This window comes from Melopsittacus undulatus, chromosome 8 (assembly GCF_012275295.1).
Source record: "Melopsittacus undulatus isolate bMelUnd1 chromosome 8, bMelUnd1.mat.Z, whole genome shotgun sequence".
In the NCBI taxonomy this organism is placed as follows: domain Eukaryota; kingdom Metazoa; phylum Chordata; class Aves; order Psittaciformes; family Psittaculidae; genus Melopsittacus; species Melopsittacus undulatus.
The window spans coordinates 30,795,022-30,813,017 of NC_047534.1; the positions used below are offsets into that span (position 1 = coordinate 30,795,022).

The 17,996-nt window shown below is 42.7% G+C and overlaps 2 protein-coding genes across 5 annotated transcripts in view; one reads left to right on the top strand and one right to left on the bottom strand.

The window, feature by feature from the left end:
* The window catches only part of MFSD6 (major facilitator superfamily domain containing 6), a 29,094-nt gene extending 26,427 nt beyond the window's left edge, over positions 1–2,667 (top strand). For both annotated transcript variants that reach the window (XM_031045830.2, XM_005145579.4), the window contains one exon: positions 506–2,667. In XM_031045830.2, the coding sequence (XP_030901690.2) occupies positions 506–688 (183 nt within the window). In that variant the 3' untranslated portion in view covers positions 689–2,667. The remainder of the gene's footprint in view (positions 1–505) is intronic.
* An 897-nt stretch (positions 2,668–3,564) lies between these two features.
* On the bottom strand, positions 3,565–17,605 carry NEMP2 (nuclear envelope integral membrane protein 2). Of its 3 annotated transcripts, none has more exons than XM_034065213.1 (9): positions 17,479–17,605; positions 15,018–15,133; positions 13,285–13,513; positions 13,039–13,111; positions 11,893–11,986; positions 11,170–11,284; positions 10,333–10,558; positions 8,816–8,992; positions 3,565–6,777 (listed from the first exon to the last, which is right to left on the bottom strand). In XM_034065213.1, exons 1-9 carry the CDS (start codon positions 17,582–17,584, stop codon positions 6,552–6,554), a joined length of 1,362 nt encoding a protein of 453 aa, XP_033921104.1. In that variant the 5' UTR covers positions 17,585–17,605; the 3' UTR covers positions 3,565–6,551. The 3 variants fall into 3 exon arrangements, with proteins under 3 accessions (XP_033921104.1, XP_030901692.1, XP_030901691.1); XM_031045832.2 differs by lacking the exon at positions 17,479–17,605 and adding an exon at positions 14,094–14,304; XM_031045831.2 differs by lacking the exon at positions 17,479–17,605 and having other exon boundaries at positions 13,285–14,304.
* Positions 17,606–17,996: the final 391 nt, after the last annotated feature.

Genomic DNA, 17,996 nt, shown 5'->3' on the forward strand with positions numbered 1-17,996 from the left:
GAGTAGACTGGCTGGAATCATACAGCAGTATTGCAGAAGTTCTGTCGTTCAGAAAGTCTGAGGAACATCTTAGGGCAAGGGGAAGGATTAGGGAACAAACTATTGAGTAGTAAGAGCATTTATATATTTCAGGAGCATGAAAAATGATTTATATAATTGCTTGGTCAAAAGAATGATCTTGTCTGAACACTTTGAAGTCCAGTTAATTGTGTATTTTTTCCCTTGAAACACAACAAGTTTGTTTTTTGCATGCTTCTTGGGAAAGTGCAGTTAGGAAAAGAGATGGAAGGTAAGTTACTGTCTGCTTGCTATTAGTGTCATCTGGATTTAAATGTACTGCTTTTGCTTTGCTGCTTTAAGTTTGATTTGTTCTGTTGCTGGCATTGAAAGTAAGTGCTTTGTAAATTTCCAGAAGTGCCTGAATGCATCTGGGGTGTACCACTGGGGATAGTGTTATGAGTGTTTATACTTACTTTTTGCGTGCAATCCTTTCCCCTCTCTGTAGAAAATCAATGAGAATTGCAGTGCTTCATCAGCCAGCTCAGCAAGACAACCCCAAAATCCGACACATTCTGGGCAGTCCAGCAATTGTTCAGCACCAACACCTACAGCAACATCAGACTCCCAAGTAGATGGTGACCGCATTGTGCCAGATCTTGATGCTCAGCCTGCTGCTGCAGAGCCCTGAGATGTGCTCATCTTATCAAATCCAGTGCATGGAATTCTGCTTCTCACCTGGGAAATGCTGGAGTAGGAGCTCAAAAGTAGGACTTCTTTCATCTTAATGATCATAATGTGACGCAGTGCAAGCTTTTAACTATATAAAGAATATTCATATGACTACAGAGAGCAACATGGGCAGGGAAGCCAGAGTTCGGAATTCTTGAGGGAAGTGATGTGGCCGGATCTAACGGTAGGAAGAATTCTTGGCTGCTTTGCTAAAGCTGAGTCAAGTGCTATGTAAAAAAAAAGGAGTTCACTCCTCAGTTGTTGAGGCACAGAGTGTCTGACTTGATTGGATAGTTTTCTTCTTTGAGTTTTTTCCCAAGATAAAATGAGAGAGAAGACTTTTTAGGAGAGAAACTTGAGTTTCCCTGCATAGTCTATTAAAAAATACCCAATAAATATAGGAACAGCATGAAACTGTCTCTGTAAAGATTTCTCAGAAACAGAATAGCTTTAGGAAGTGTATCTTCTTGTTACGGTGGTAGATTAAGTAAAACACACACATATTCAAAGAATGTTTTTGAATCTAATGCTATCTTGTTTGAGATAAAGGTTTAGTTCTGCAAAGCAAAGATTTTTGAACTGGGTTTTTAGTGAAACAGAAGAGTTGGCGGAAGGCTTCTAAGGAAGTTAACCCCTATGCTTGCAGCCCTTCAGTTGGGCATTGGCTGTGTGTGTTCGGGTAATTTTTTGTTTGATATCAAGACAAAAATCTTTGATCGATTGCACAACTTGAGATTGATCAAGGATTTCAATGGAGACGCTTTCTTCTTGGGTTTTTTATTTCATCACCTATACAATGGTTTATTTAATGCAGTGTAGTTACTGTGGTTATTTATTAAGAGTAAGCTTTAAGTGCCTAGGGAAGGTGGGGGATAAGGAGGAATTATCTGCAAATCTTAACAATTAGGATTATGGGGCAAAGTTGATGCAGAAATCAAGGAGAGTGAAAGATTCTCAGGAGGAAGCAAACATAATTAAATTGCAGTATGTTTAGAAAATTACTTTGCCCAATGTGAAGACACTGGATGACTTTGGATAATGTTTTAGTATGCTTTTCAATATTAACTGCAGCAGCCTCACTTAGTGCATAGTGAAAATTGCTGATGGAGGGGAATCCTTGGGCTCAGGGAGGAGCCTGGGCGTTTGGTCAGGACAGTGTTTGGCCCATTTGCTTGTATTAACAGCTTGTTCCTGGGAGATCCTGAGCACTCGGCTTCTAGGGGACCAAGTGAGTATTGGTCAGCCCTCCTTGAGACCAGTTGTCTGTGATGTGTCAGGCCTTCTGTGGGGAAGACGTGTGCTGTGGGACTGTGCAGTGATCATGAGGCAATAGGATCACAGGGTTAGGGGAGAGGAAGATGGTAACAGCTAAGCAGCAAAGGAGGTGTGTAGTTTTACCTGCTTTTATTGAAGGGGCGTCCCGTAACTGTGCTTTAGCTGTGCTTTTGGAATAACCCATGTTCTGGTGGTGCCTGGGACCAACACCATAGACAATAAAAAGAAACATTGATGACTAACCACTAGTTACTTTTTTTGCACTTGAACTTAAATGTACTGTACTCACGTAAATCCTCATGACTTGTCTAAGTGTCCTTTAAAAGCAGAAATGTATTTATTGTATGTTTGCATAACTCGGAGGAGAGCTAAAGACTGAACAGGTGACAGAAGGATGCTGAAAACCATCTTGAGGCAAACCAGCCATGCTGTTCATGCTGTACAGTGTTACCTCAGCTGCTACTGCATAGCACCGGGTTGTGAGGTGAAGAGCTTGTACACTGTGTTTACACTTCAGAATCGTGTATTTGAAATGCCTGCTCTTTTGGAATCGTATAGTCATTCTGTGTGGCAAAATGGACATGTACACCTGGGGTTTTATATTTGTGAAACTGTAAAAACCGTGGTAAGAAATATAAAATATCCATAATGTATTCGATAGTATTGATCTGAACCTTCTTTACATTTGCTCACATTACGGTGCCAGCACTGAACATAATCACCAGAATTGGGAAGAATTCACTGGTAGTGACATGTTTTCCTAGGTTAAGTGAAGGGCAATGCCCCAAGTGTGGTGAACCTAGAGCCTGGGACCTGCTCTTCCACAGTGTTAAAATGTGTTTCATGATAAAAATATGACCGTAGGCACAAATTCCCTTCTGTGGGATGAGGGGAATGTAAGGGGTGCACAGTGATGTGATTCATAAATAGGTTGATATGAAGCATGCAGGCCACAGAATCATGGCATCAATGAGGTTGGAAACAACCTTCAAGATCATCAAGTGCAACCTTTACATGGTGAAAGTCAGAACTGGGTTCTGTTTGTTACCTAGCAGCTTTGAGATAGAGGCTGCTCTGAGCTCAGATCATGTCAGCTTGTATGGATATACTTCAGTTTCTGTTTCTGATTAACGATATATATTTGCACCTACCCTAACAAGGGCACATTTGTGTGGAATTTATTCATACCTTGGGTGTAGGACAGTTAAATTTTTAATTTCAACTGCTCAACTTGCATGAGTACAAAAGTGCTGATGGGGAGATACCTTCGCTTCCTCATTTGCACATGTATAGTATACATGTGCCAGACCATGTCACCTTATGAATTTGGCTTTGTTGGTGGTTTGGATATGTCAGGATGGGAGAATGGGAATGGCAAGCTCCTTCAGGGAGATGCATCTGAGGTGGATGGGACACTGTTTTGGAGCAACCACAGCTAATGCAACAAATCTGCAACAAGGGAGGAAACCTCATGACATAAACACACCCAATTTGCTTGGCTCCTCTTTGTCATATGTCCTGCTGCTCTGAAGACAGTAAATGCATTAGGGAGGAGAAGGATAAAGTTGAAAAATACTTTAATTTAAAAAAACCTCGAAAGTACAGACAGGATATCAAGTGTGCTGTACCATGTGTACAAAATAAATACAAAATTCTAAGTTTTTTAAAACATCATGAAACAGAAGATACATATGACTTATCCTTTGTTAAAGAAGAAGGGCTTTTATAAGGGCAATAGATCAACACTAAGATTCTGTTCCCAGATTTTGTGGCTGAACACTGGACAGTACTTAACATTTGTGTTTCAGTAAACGTATGTAGTATCTCCATATATCACAGGAGCACTGCACAAGGAAACTCACTGTTGGCAAAGGGCTCAAACAACAGCACTTGGTTTTGTTGGGTTTTGTTTTGGAAGTGCTTCCAATGTTGCAACAGCCTTGGGAGGATCGTTAATGTCAGTACCAGCTATCTGCTAAACTAGTCATCGTATTTCTCATGTTGCTGCACCTACCTTGGATGTACTTGGTTGTTTCCTGCTCTGCTTTGAATAGTATTTACACATCCCTGGCAAATAATGGACGTCACAGCCACAGAGAACATGGGTTGGGGTTTGCTTGGTTGGTTTGAGGTTTTTTTGTTGGTGGATTTTTTCTGCATCGGTGTAGTTGGTATTGCCATAAATAATTCTGTGAAAGGGACAGTGTGTGAAAAATGCAATTGCCTGTTTTGGGGGGCTTTCATGTTTAACATATTGCTTAGGTAAAATACTATCTTAAGGTATTATCTGGGCACATAATCACTGTTACCTCAGTAAAGTGGAAATCCAGAAAAAAACTCCGGGTTTGAGCCAGGGCAAATCTGATTCTTTCCCCTGGCCTCAGATCACATGGATGGGAGTTCTTAGCTCACTACAAAGTACACTGAAATAAACCTGTGTACCTTACAACATGCAAAACCCACTAGGCATCTCTGTCAGTAGCCTTTTTTGACTAATCTGTAGTAATTTTAAGTACTTCATGTTCATGGTGGCAACACAGGTAAAGGTAAAATACATCTTTAGTCTACAAAGATCATTATTTGGGGGGACTTTCCATCACTCTCCCAAACCATCAAAGCTGAGGCGGCTTTCCTCCATCTTCACAACAGCTAACACTTCCAGCCTCCTGCTAGTGACAGAAGTGGTGGTATTAGCTGTGAATTTGGTTCTCAGAAGTGAAACTTACTGCTAATGGCCTTCCTCATCAGGACTCTCTTGCTGTTTTGAGTGTTGTGGACTTGACAGTAAGTGTATTTTGGATCACCTGCTAGAGAGAGCTTCTCTCTGCTAAACATGCTATAGATTCTGCATATGTATTTATAAATTTATGGCACAAAAGGCTGCTAAGTGTTTCTTCCTTTTAAAATGAAGTTAAATCAAGTAGGAAGAGACACAAAAAGCTTCCAAGCACCTACTCTGACTCCTGTTTTAGACAGAGAAGCTCCTGGAATGTGGTACAGCAGCACCTCTCAGCACTGTTAGAGGTAACGCATTTTCTCCCTTACCCAGCAGTGGACAATGAGAAACCATGGTTGTGCATGCACCACTGAAGTCATGCTGCACCATCAGGTATGTTACAGAGAAAAGAGGTCCCTTTTAAAGCAAATACATCCTGGTTGGACATGCTTTTCTGGAGAGCTGACTGCTTTCCCACCACTGGCAACTCCTCTTGGGTTTGGAAGATCAGATGTTGACAGATCAATTGTCTGTTTTCTGCAGTTTGGAAGACAGTAAAGTAAAACAGTAAGGTGGGGACAGAAGAATACAGAGATAGTTTAAAGAACAAAAGAAAGAAATGACCTCTGCAGGTGGGTGAACTGAGGGGACATGACCTACTCCCTGGCCTGGGGATACCTGACAGTCTGAATTTTTCTGCCTGTTATTTACTTTTCCTCCCCACACACCTCCTGTGTTAAGTCCCAAACTGAAGGCTGAAGAAGGGGAGGTAGAAGCCAGGTATCTTTCCCTCCTTGTTTTGCCAGGAATTATTTTCTGCTTTTTACTGAATGAGTAAACAGCAGCATATTTCAAGGACAGTGGAGCTCTATGGGAGTTATCTGTATTCCTAGTTACACGGTCACAGCATCACTCCAGCTATGCTGACAGCAGTTCCTTTGAGCAGCTGAAAACAGCCTCAGCCTTTGTTATCTTTTCTGTGCCTCTGAGAGGCCTGGAATGGACATCAGCACCCATATGATGTAAGGCAACAGTAAAAATACATCTGGGGATGGAAACCCTCTCCTAAGTCACCTGCAGTTGTCAAAGGGAGAAACAGAGGAGTGAGGAAAGGCTCTGCAGAGGGACCTGTTGAAGAGGGAGGAGTGTTATGTGAAGAAACGAAGACATGGAAAGTACAGTGTAAGTAGAGCAGAGACCAAGAACAGAATAACACAAGTGAAGGGTGAAAAGTCAGGCAGGGTTCTGAAGAATTAGGGGAGTTTAAAACAAATGCGGAGAGGCAAAATGAAGCTAATGTGCAGTAAGCCTAGCCAGAAGAGCAAACCTCACTCAGCTGTGTTAACTTCATCTTTAGCACTGAAAAGCCTCACAAGCAATAAACACAGATTTATCAGCCCATTAACAGCATTGTGAAAATTGTTGACACATACAGTACTTAGTAGAGTATTAATAATGGTTTCTCCTTGTACTGCTCAACACGGAGGACTTGACAATGAAAAGGACCAAAACAGATACCATTTTCTAGAGGTAGTAGCCTTGGCACAAGGCATCCTGCTGGGACAGGCTGCTGTCAGTACTCACTTTGGAAATATGCAATGTTTACTTCCCCAGTTAAAGTACCAGTAGCATGAGAATCCTCTTCACTTGAACAGCCCCTATGGTTTCCTTCTGTTGCTCTGATCATGCAGCATCAGTGATACAGGAAACAACATTTTCAGAAAATCCCTGTGCCCACCAGTAACCACAAGAAATCACCAAGCCTGAGTTCTCACTGTGTATCCTTCCTCTCTAGGATAAATGCATTTTCCATCCTGGTATTTCCCAAAGCTCAGAGCAACTCAGTAGCATATGGAAATGAAATCTGTTTATGCATTTCATCTTCATCCACCTCATCTCCTTCGTGGACGGAATTGGTTGGATCATCTTGCTCAGACTCTGTCCCTGTCTCAAAGAGCTGCTCTTCCAGGAAGAAGCTCCCAATGCCATATTCCTCCTCGTGTGCCCTTGTTTCTGCAGGTGAGATGTGGGGAGATCCCAGAATAAAGTCTGCAAACCTGCCAGATTTTTAAAGGGAGAAGTGATCAACTGAGAACTACAAAAACCTTGTAAATGCAGGGGCTACTACCAATTAAGCAGGGATGTTGTAAGGACATGCCCACAGGCAGTGCTGATGAGGGGAAGTTGCAGCATGAGGTAGGGAGTCCTGAACAACAGGGAGTAAATCACAACAGATGGCAACAACCCTGAAGATTTGTTTTCCCACCTCATTTTTTCAGCCTCTTCTATATAAGTAACTTTTGCTGTTCTAGAGGCCATCTGCAAGGTCCTGTGACTAAGCAAGAAGATCTAACTTCATTTTCACATCTTGTCAGTGCTCATGGCGTAATCCAGAGTAAGCATTTGTGCAGTTGGATAGATGGCACTTCAGCTTCTAAAAATAAATCAAAGCTGTAGCATATCTGACGGAAAGGCTGTAAGAATTCAGGTGTTGACATTGCTAATGAAAGGAAAAATGGTGAGAACATCGTATTCTTACATTGCTGCAATGTCACCTCACTTCTGGTGCTTCACAAATGCTCTGGGCAAGCTGAGCTAAAGTCTAAACACCAAACTGGAGGCTTGTGTTTAAGCTAAGCATGAACTTAGCCCTGTCCCTACATTTCAGATCGCCACAAATCTTACTTTCAGTGGACAACTACACTGGAGAGCTAGAATGGAGCTGGAGGTTTCTGGCAGGCATGTGGAAACAGACGGCAGTTCTGACACCTGGCAAGTGTCGACAGCATCAGAGAAATGTAAGAAAAAGAAAATGCAGCTACATTCTGGAGTTCTGGTAAACTGATCAATAATTTACATTTTTGACTTAACATTTCTGTAAGATGAATGCTGTCATCTTGCTCTTCTTGGAAGCACTGTTAGTCTAAATGGGGAACTGGCTGTTGGCCAGGCTGTTTTACAGGTTTGCCTTGTGTTGAACTATCTTCTGATGTTTAATGGAAGCCTGAAGGGATACTCAACTTCAAATCAGGCTTCTGTTGGTTCTCCTTTTTATTTTTGTATTTTTATAGGAGCAGTTTTTGAGATGGCTAGCAAATACATGTGTCTCCATTGTTTGTTGTGTGCATTTGGCACTGTTTTGTTTTACAATACTGCAGTGAGTTTTCACTTTTTGTATCTTTGAATCATGCTACAGAGTGCAACTAGCTTAGAAAATAAGATGGCTTAAATCTATAAAACCTGGCAGAGAGGCTGCCTGTGTGCCCTTCCAAGGAAGATGAAGCTTCTATAACTAGCCTGAAATTGTGACACTTGGCTCTGTGTCACAATTGTGTCCTCCTTGGCAAGGGCCAAGTCTTTGTGGCTGGCTACTATGTGAAACTCTGCTTCTGAAATCTTGAAGTCTTAAGTCTGGACAGAAATACACTGCTATTATGATTAATTTTATATTCTGCACGGTTTTCTGGCTGCCCTTATCTAATCCTTCCCATCCCGTATTTGTCTTAAGTTGGTCTCTTAAGCTACATCTGGAGTAGTTCTTCTATTTATTACACTTCCTAGATGCAGGCATTGATTTCTTCCTCTGTATTCTTAGTCCTAGCTATTGGTTGATACTTGAAGTAATAGGATTCTTTGGCTGTGCAGGATTGCAGCTTGAAGAGCTTAGCACAGGTAATACTGGAACATGTATCTTTAGCCTGCCCCAATTTTACACAGTGCAAAGGTGTACGGCTTTGAAAACTGAAGAAAGGGGCATTTGCTGGTTAGCCAGCCACCTGGGTCACTGTGTGGGAACTCAAGAGAAGCATTAGTAGGCTTTCCTTTTGTGATTACTGTAAATTAACTCAGAGTAATTCATGGTAAGGGAGGAGAAAAGAGGGGGCCTAATACCACCACCAATGCCCTTGAGAGGTCTGGCTGTGGGATCCCAGTAATCTTTGGTGGGATTACTCAGGAAGGTAAAGCTACCCACATGCACATCTGACTACATGCAAGATAAATGCACCTGCAACAGCACCTGAAGTAGCATTTGGGTCTGCTCTGTAAGTGTCTGTACAAGGTGTTTCCTATTTTAGAGACACCAGATTTTATTACCTGTGTGGGGACTGGAGTTTGGATACAGCTAACCATGATGGGAAATCAGGGTTTCTGCAGAATACGCGTAGCTCCTCCAGAGCTCTGATAGTTTCTGTTTCACCTTGTTCTCTATACTCCTCTTCAGTAAGGTGTTTAAACACTAACTTTTTTGATATGAAGTGGTTCTTCATTTTTCTGGAATGAAATGAAAACGATTAGTATTTCCAAGATATTCTGGCACCTGACTGTTGTCTGTCCTTTTTCTCTACTACCTGCTATTAACATGCAGTTCATCACTTTTACCCTTTTAAGAGGACAAGCTACATTTTTGCATTAAAATTTTAGGTGAAGATGTCTAATGTTTGCTAGCATGCTTACCCCAGGTCTTAACTGACAGTGCGGAATTCCACAGAATGGCATTAATGAACTTCAAATAAGCTTTGGAAGAGGTCCTTATTGTGTATGCATGGACTAAAATCTCAGAATCAGATAGATGCTTGCTCAGCCATTTATAGGTGCAATATGCAAAATGTGTCTATGCAGAGGCGCGGGCTGAATCAAAACCCAGTCTGCATATGTAACTTTGAAGACGAGCAGTGCTCTGTTATGAGTTGTTTGTGATGTTTGCTAGATCACTTCTCTTAAATCTTGCTTTAAATTACAAAGCTGAGTACTGTGAGGCCAAAATGTTTACAGTCTGATGTTTTTTTAGCTGCTGCGTAGCGCTGTATAATATAATTAGATATCAATTAGAAAGTGTGCCATGTTCTGTTCCCTTCTGTCGACTGCCTTCAATTTAAATGTTGTGATGAGTTAAGATAAGCAAGGGCTGGATGCCCATAAAACTTTAAGCTCTGTACAAACACCTGCTCCAACCAGCAGCGTTCAGCTTTCCTCCTTATTTCCCTGTAAAGCAAGAATGAACTGTAAACTCTTATTTAGATCAAATGGTAAAAGTTTTGCTGGCTTAGTGGGATCTACTGATCTTAACAAATAATACAAGGTTCTTGGTATATCAGCTGCTCTGAACTGTGATCACTGGAAACTATTATTTTTGTGGATATGGGTTTTTAGTCTCTGAACTCTATCTAACTTACAAGGACTGTCACTTGTTAACAACTGCTTCTCTGGTGACAGTACACTCTTTTATCCCATAAGATTCAGTAGTTACCTTCAGACTCTCTCCCTAAACATGAAACCAAGGCAGTGTTGCTTCAGTCTGATCAAATAACCAAACAGAAATGTTTTGGTTATAATATGCAGCAGACTAGAAGGTGCTATGTTTGTACTTAAGAACAGTCACATTTCTCCATTATTCATAGAACAAAACTCATGCTTAAACCTACCAAATGGAAAATAATTAAATTCCTGTGTCCTGGGGCTTTGAACCTTTTCTATTGCAGGTTTACATTTGATAGCAATATGAATTAGTTAGAAACTCATAAATCATTACTGAAGCATATGGGTTTTTTCATTATCAGCCTCTGCATTTCCTGGCAGTGCAGGGCCTTAGACATTCACAGATACATACATACCTGCCTATGTGACACACAGCACCCAGGGGGTAACACAGGCCCTTTGAACAGAGGCTGACTGCTATTACTGCATACGCAACTTGAGGTATGGTGACTCCACAATAAATCAAGACAAAGGCTGTTAACTGCAGTGTCCATGCAAACAAGGATAGGCTCAGATCAGTGGTAGGAGGTCCGTGCTGATAGCAAGCAGCAAAGCTGGTCATTCCAACAGCCAGAAAATACCCTGTAGAAACAGAAGAGGTGGATATTGGGAAAAAGACGTAAACTACTTCTATAAATGTCATTAGTTTGCTTCACAAAGCTTACAACTGCTGTGAAGTACAGCCTGCTGTTTCTTGTGCTGTCTTACAGGTACCTGCTTCCTGTTGTGTGGGCTTTTAGTTTCAAAGTGTGCAAGGAGGTGATCAACCTTTAGCTAATGCTCTGAGCTGCACATGAATTCTCCCCATGCAAGAATGCTGGGCCAGATGCCAGATCAATACACTGGTCAGCCCTTGCAGCCACATCCAGTTCCCAAATTCCAGCAAAATCTGAGCCAGAATAGCCACCCTTTTTCTGTTACAGGGAAAGTATGTAAAGGCAGATCACTGGACAAATAATACAGGCAAAATCTGCCCTTAATGCTGCTACTGGCCATTATATCCAACTCCTGTTTAATGAGTAAATGCTTATTTGAATGGATTAGGAACCTTTGGAATATTCCAACATCTATGGCTTAGGAAGAAAAAGTACACTATAATAAGTCTCACTTGATTTTGTTTTTTTTGGGCAGGTATTCATCTGACCACTAAATTAAACTAAAATCTGCAGCACATTTCTTGATGATTTTCTTACCCAACAAGTAGTTTCTGTGTTCAGACCACAACCACTGCATATTCTCTTTGAAGCAGTAAATAAAATACAGAGAGGACATCCAGCAGCCACTCATTAAGATCCAGAAGGTGCTGTGCTGGAATTAAATATATATATATATATATATATATAAAACCCCTTTAAAATATATTTTTAAAAATAAAACCTTTAAAATAATTTCAAATCAAACCCATAACTATTTTGTGCAAGGGAACTCGCAAGCAAAACCAGATGACTTATTAGACTTCTACAGTACAGTGCTCTGGTGTCATGGTATAAGCCTGTTGCAGTGTATTCCCAGTTGACATCCTAGTATTGTGGGAATGCATGGACTTTGCAGAAGGAAAAATTCGCATCTCCCTTTCAATGAATTCTCTGTTGAATGGAAGAGAGTCAGTCCCTGTTGCCACTAACACCACATTTTGATTTTGACTGACTCAGAGATTCAAAAGTAAACTTAGTTCCAGTATAGTAAAAATAATTTATGTTTCAGAATAAATTATTCTTGTACATCAACAACCTCCTGTTTAAACTCAGAAGCATGCTAACTAGAACTTGATTCTGACCTAATTGCATTTACTTGACACAAGCAATCCTACAGTCATTAAAACAGAGCCGTAAGGACAGAGCATGGTCAGAATCTGGCTCTGTACCCTTCATTTCTATATTATAATGCTTATTACTGTTTTAGAAATGTAGATTTACCCTTGGAATAAACCTTTTAAGTATCAACAGGACAAAGACTAGCAGAGCAAGAACACCCAGTATTATTCCACAGAGGTAAAAGAACTTGGTACTCCTGTAAAAGAACAAGAAAGAATACAGTGAGAAGTGTACTTTGTAATTGGTTACGATGCCAGCGTTTCTAAAAACAGCAGCAGTGATCTTCAGTAAGAACTTAGCACAGCTGTAAGTTAAGAGTTGTAGTTACATAGTTGACAGGCCTAGTTCAGATATTAAATTGATGTAAGGAAAAAGCCTCAACAGAGATTTAAAGTCATTGGAGGTATTCCAGGCTAGCAGACTGTGGTCTGCTTTTTTTAATGCTCACACTACTCCTGACTGCTTGAGCCTCTAGTTTCCAGTAAACTCATTTTCTTCTGTGTACCAGTATGGCTCTGTACTGCAAGAAAAGTGGGTGTTTTGTTGCTGTTTTGGTTGGTTGGTTTTGTTTTTAATTTAAAATGTAAAAAAAAAAAAAATCTCCACAAACCCACAAGTCATTTTTCCCCTAAACTTACTAATTTATAAAATCTGACTTTTTAATTCAGTTAACTCTATAAAACCTACTGCTGCTCTGATTATTTTAGAGGTGCCTCCTGACAATTAATGTGTGACTCATTTTGCTTTGAAGTCCTGGGCTGCTGTTTTGCTATAATAATTAACTATCCTCCCTTACATGCTGTCATTACATTCTCTTACATTCTTACATTGAAAGAATGATGGGAAAAGGTTGGTACAGGCATGAAGGCATACAAGGCCCCAGGTGACCTCATCCTAAACATTTATTTCTGCAAGAAACCATCACTGATAATACATGCAGCAGCATTTAGCATCCGGTGAACCTTACTGGTCTACAACAGGGAGAGAGATTTTGTCTGAATTCCCACACTTGGTCACTGAGGATTGACTTGGTATTGCCCAGTGAAGGAAGCTTGGATAGAAGATCCCTAACACAGCTAAGTGATTAGCAGAGTGTAGTACTCCAAATACAAATGGTATGGAGGAGTTCTATATATATGTTGTTTCCTTATTTCACTTTCCCAAAGAACTGCCTCTTTAGCTTAGAAAACAGACCGAAGATGCACAGGCTTTGGGAAAGAAGGTCAAACCGCAGCAGCTAGTACTCACCGGCTCAGGCTGGTTGCAAAATGGAACAGAAAAATTCCAGCAATAAACAAAAACAAGAGCTTTCCATCTAGCACTAAAAAAAAGGGTGGAAAAAAATAGAAAAAGACTTTAGACTAATTCAGTTTGAAATGCTGATTATAAATATCAACAGAAAAGTTCCAAGCTTCTTACAGAAGAGATGGTACATTCAGAAACAGTGGCAATACCAAGCTATCTGTAATGCAAAGGGAAAGGTTTTTTACTTACTTTCTCGTTTCACACTGACAATGTACGGTTCGGTTTTCAGGGGCTGTATTTTGAAGCAAATATCCTCTCCATATTGTTTTACGCTTACTCTGGTTTCTGTAGCTGTCTCTGGTTTCCAGAAGACTTGCACAGCACATGCAGCAAACTCAAAAACAGTTTCTGAATTACGACAGTTACTGTTCTGTGAAATGGGCTCAAACCTGAACATTTCTCTGCTGTTAACTTTTACCTGCAAACAAACCACAGAATACACAGAGAAGTAGCTCTGGGTGGGGGGGTGTTCTTCTGAGCTATACAGCATATAATGAAAATCTGTAGAGAGAGTTCGAGTTAAAGTCTTAGTTGTTTCATGTTGGTTATCAATATTATGTAAAGATCTGCTGTTTAGGCCTTAGAAGGTGATTCGGAGAACTCAATGTCAGCAAAATTCAATGGAGGGCCTCAATCCCTCCAAAAACTTGGTGGGTTTGGATTTACCATGACACACATTTCTAACAAAATCAGTAATCTTTGACTGACAACAGTTTCTTCTGTGGATGTTCATAGTTCCCTGTTCCCTGCCTGAACTGTAAGAATCTGGACTTGCTTTTCTTGTAATTAATAATGCAGTTTTCATGTCAGGGACAGAAGACGGATAAGGAAAACAAAAGCTGTAACCAGAAATTTAAACACCTTCCTGTTGGGTATTTCAGGATTTGTCCCTAGCACACATCCCCCCATGAAACTGATAGAAGATCTTGTCCATCTTCTGAGATGGGGTGATTCATTGTGAGCTCTTGATCAAAGCCTATTAGACAACAAAGACCCACCTATAAAGAGTGATGCAATAGGTAATAAACTAGGCTTCTACTGGGAGAAGAGACAACATATCAACAGCCCATTTGTTGTGGGAAAGATCTGAACTTCCTGCTTTTAAAGATCTCCTCCGGGAAAGTGTGTGTGACTACCAGAGGATTTTACCACCTGAAGTTTGCTGCCATTCATAAAAACATCTGCACCATGTTCCTGAGGAAAGCAGTCCTGGGAACAACAGACAAAGAGACATTTCACTTCCTTATATCTGAGAGCAAATTCTTCCAACAGAGATTAAGTGAAACAGTTTCCTTCCTTTGCCCAGAGACATGCTTCCCCCGGAAAAAAAAAAGAACCATACAGATAGTCAGCTTGTTCCTTTAGCTGTTACTTCTTCCACTGTTAGGAGGTTTTTATATTGTTTTGAGTGTATCTCTGAACATGTTTGTTATAAGATGACCCTTTGTTACTCAGGAAAAGAGACATGCACTGCTACTGCTGTCTTTTCATTAGTCACAATCTAATACACCTTTGGTTTCTACACTGGGGCCTGGTATGCTACAGTGAGTGAGTCAGAACTGCATTTTATCCTCAAATTTAAAAGCTTTATGAAGGCGTTTGGTGATAAGCAAAAACATTTGTTGCAGAGGTTGAGCGGTCCATCAGTAGAAAAGGTGTGCAACAAAATAACACACAACTCCACATTTATGTTTGTGTGGCATCATACTACAAGCCTAGTTACCATCTTTCCAATAAACAGAAGCCAAACCTCACTGCATCTGAAGAGGATGATGGCAGTGCTGCATTTTTATCACGGTCCTACCTATACACTGTTCAAATTACCAATTGCAGAGAGATACTGCTTTGATCATAAACTTTGCTCACACATGTTTATGTGGAAAGTATTGCATAACAGAATAATCCCCAAAACAGACTCTTACCTGAAGAGTTGACCAAACATACTGTAAGTGAATGGTTCTGTTCTGCACATAGCAGTAGCAACTTTCATCCCGTTTCTGGATGACATCCATTTCCTGCAAGAAACTACAGTTTCTACCTGGGGAGGGGCAGGGAGAGGACAGAAAAGTTAATTTTAATCATGTCTCAAATACAAATGAATAATTTTAAGCATGTATCAAATACAAATGAATAATTTTCCCCCATTTCATTATTGCACATGCTGAGGGAATCACAAGCATTTGCAGATAATCAGAAGTAAAAGCTGTGTCGCAGGGTAGCATGTTGAGCATGATCTAGATGAAAATTAAAATTAGACTTCCCATCAAGTTGTTTGGGCTCCAGAGTAAACTGCAACACCTTTGTAAAAGGTGGTATTTTTAAACTAATGTAGTCCATGGCAGTCTGGCTTTGGTATTGGTGTTTTCATGGCACAGGAATGGGGCCTCTGAGCCAAACTCACTGCTGGCACGAGTGGGTGTAACTCCACTGGAGTCGGTGCTTGCACCAATGGTGAACACCACTGTGGGAGTCTGAGCAGGTAAACAGCTTACGTACTAAATAGTCATTTAGCACATGACACGGCTGCTGATCGCAGGAAGCAGACTCCTCTCCCTCAGAAATGTTCCTCATGTTAAGTAACACAACTCTTCCCTGTAAAGCAAGTCTTCCTGACATAGTCCAGCTGTGACATGCAGTAAGGGAACTGCACTGATACCTTGTGTTAGAGATTTAGTCATTTTATTAGGGATGCTAATTGCTGTAACTCCCCTGCAATGTTAGTGAGCACCCTACAGTCCTCAACATCAGATTGCACTGTTGAGCAGAAATGCACCTAAAAGATTTATCAAGCAAACTCTTAAGAGTAACATACGTTCCAGTCTACAGACATGTGTAAACTATACCCTACAGTGTTCCAGGAGCATAATTAAAGATGATAATAAAGGAAATAATTACAGATCTGAACAGAGGGAATCATCTAGCTCACTAAGCAGAAAATGTAGGTCTAAGCCAAGCTCAGTTATAACTGCTAAAGCACTGCCATAAACTCAGAACAGCAAAGGGAGTATGGGCAAAGCAGTCCCAATCTCAACAAGGACATACTGTTTGCAGGTAAAAACCTGCCCTGCCTGCCCAAGGAAGCTGAACTTTAGCTAAATCCTTTTTTAGCCAATTTAATTGAGCCAGTAAAAAATACCAGTGTGGATATTCTTACATAAGTTTATGATGCCATTCCAGCATTGAAGTGTCCACAGCTGATCCTGCTGGAGTAAACTGGTTTGAATAATCGTAAATAATTAACCCTGTGGTTAATTTCCACCCCTGGCAAACACAGCGGGAAGGGCTGATCCAGGTGAGGACGGGATGTACCTCCTGATAGGCACTTCTGTAAGAGTCATCAGATGAAGTGCAAAGGGTTCCATTCTTCCCTGCAGTGCTGCTGACTGACACTGCAAGCAGGCGAGGCTGGGCACTACCCAGGGCTGAGACCAGCATAGTCCAGTGATGGGAAATCCAATAGCCCTACAGGACCAGAATGCAGCCCGGAGTGCCCACACCTTCCCTGCAGGGTGTGTTGGGATGAACTAAGTAATGTCCTCCATACACAACGCCAGCAAGAATTTTCTTCCTCCCCTCCTTCATTTTAAGCTGTGCTCTTGAGGAAAATAATTTCTTTCAAATACATCAGCTCCATAGAGTGGAATAACTGCGTTCCAAAAGAAAAGATGCTTCTGAAGAGGTAACCATGAGTTAGAGGAGGATTTTAACTACTATGAGGACACACAGAGAGGGCAGCTCTCCAGTTCTGAGATGACGAGCAGCGGAATCAGCACCTGCTGCAGAACCCGGAGGGAACATCTCTCCAGTTATGTGTCACCGCTACAGCTGGGAACAACCTGCAGGGCTTTAGCTGCCCTCATCAGTAAAAGCTCTGTTCCGCATCCCAGTGTCCTGAGCCAAGCTGACCAGCAGGCCAGCGGCGGTAACGCACACAACCAGTGCCAGCGGCACCAGCCCCTGCCACAACCGGCGTCTGCGGCCGCCTTGTTACCGTGCTCGGGGACCAGCCCGTGCCCGTGCCCCGCTGTCCCGCCGGGTAGCACGCACAGTGCTCCTGAGGAGACCGAGCTGACACGGCACAAGCACAGCACAGCAAAACGCCTCCGGGCCGTGCCTGCCGCCGGTCACAAGCTGGGGCAGGACGGCGGCCGCGGCCTTTCCGTAGGGCAGCGCCATTTTGGGCGGCAGCAGGTCGCGCTGTACCGGCGGCCATAGGAACCGAGGGCAGCCAGGGCAGAACAACGTGTTCTCCCGACGGGACGGCGGGTGAGGAACCCCCGCAGCCTGCGACCACCCGAGCAGAGGAACGGGACCCCCCCAGCACACACCGCGGCACCGCCCGCCCCGCGCAGTCCCCTCGGGGCGAGAGGGGCAGGCCCGTACCTGCTGCCGGCGCCTCGCCGGTGCCCCCGGGCAGCGCCAGGAAGAGAGGCAGGAGCTGCCCGAACAGCCCCGGCCGCGCCCGGGGGCGCCGCCCCGCCGGGCTCATGGGGCGGCCGCCGGCTCCCCCCTCAGCCCTACCGGTCGCGGCGAGGGCGGGCCCCGGCACAGAGAGGGGCGGTGCGGCCGGGCCCTGCCCGCCTGCCCCCACGGGGCGGCTCGGGGGGAGCGGGCCCGGGTCGGTGTAACCCGGGTGTGAGGAGAGGCCTGGCAGGAGGCACCGCTTCGGGCGGATCGTATCCTGCCGCGTGTGTCTGAGTTGTGCTTTAGAGCTTTGCGGGGTTCAGAGGGTGCGTCTGGGGGGCTAAAACACATGGGCCTCAGCCTGGAGAAGGGAAGGCTGTGTGGAGACCTCATAGCAGCCTTCCAGTATCTGAAGGGGGCCTATAGGGATGTTGGGGAGCGACTCTTCATTAGGGACTGTAGTGATAGGACAAGGGGTAACGGGTTGAAACAGGGGA

What these genes read in the sequence shown, in the direction of transcription:
- NEMP2 (XM_034065213.1), bottom strand. Translation starts at nt 17,584, where the DNA reads ATGAGCCCGGCGGGGCGGCGCCCCCGGGCGCGGCCGGGGCTGTTCGGG. An exon ending in CGGCGAGGCGCCGGCAGCAG is followed by an intron (nt 15,134 to 17,478) that starts GTACGGGCCTGC and finishes GCCCCTCCCCAG; the next exon opens with GTAGAAACTGTAGTTTCTTG. An exon ending in TGTCAGTGTGAAACGAGAAA is followed by an intron (nt 13,112 to 13,284) that starts GTAAGTAAAAAA and finishes CCTTTTTTTTAG; the next exon opens with TGCTAGATGGAAAGCTCTTG.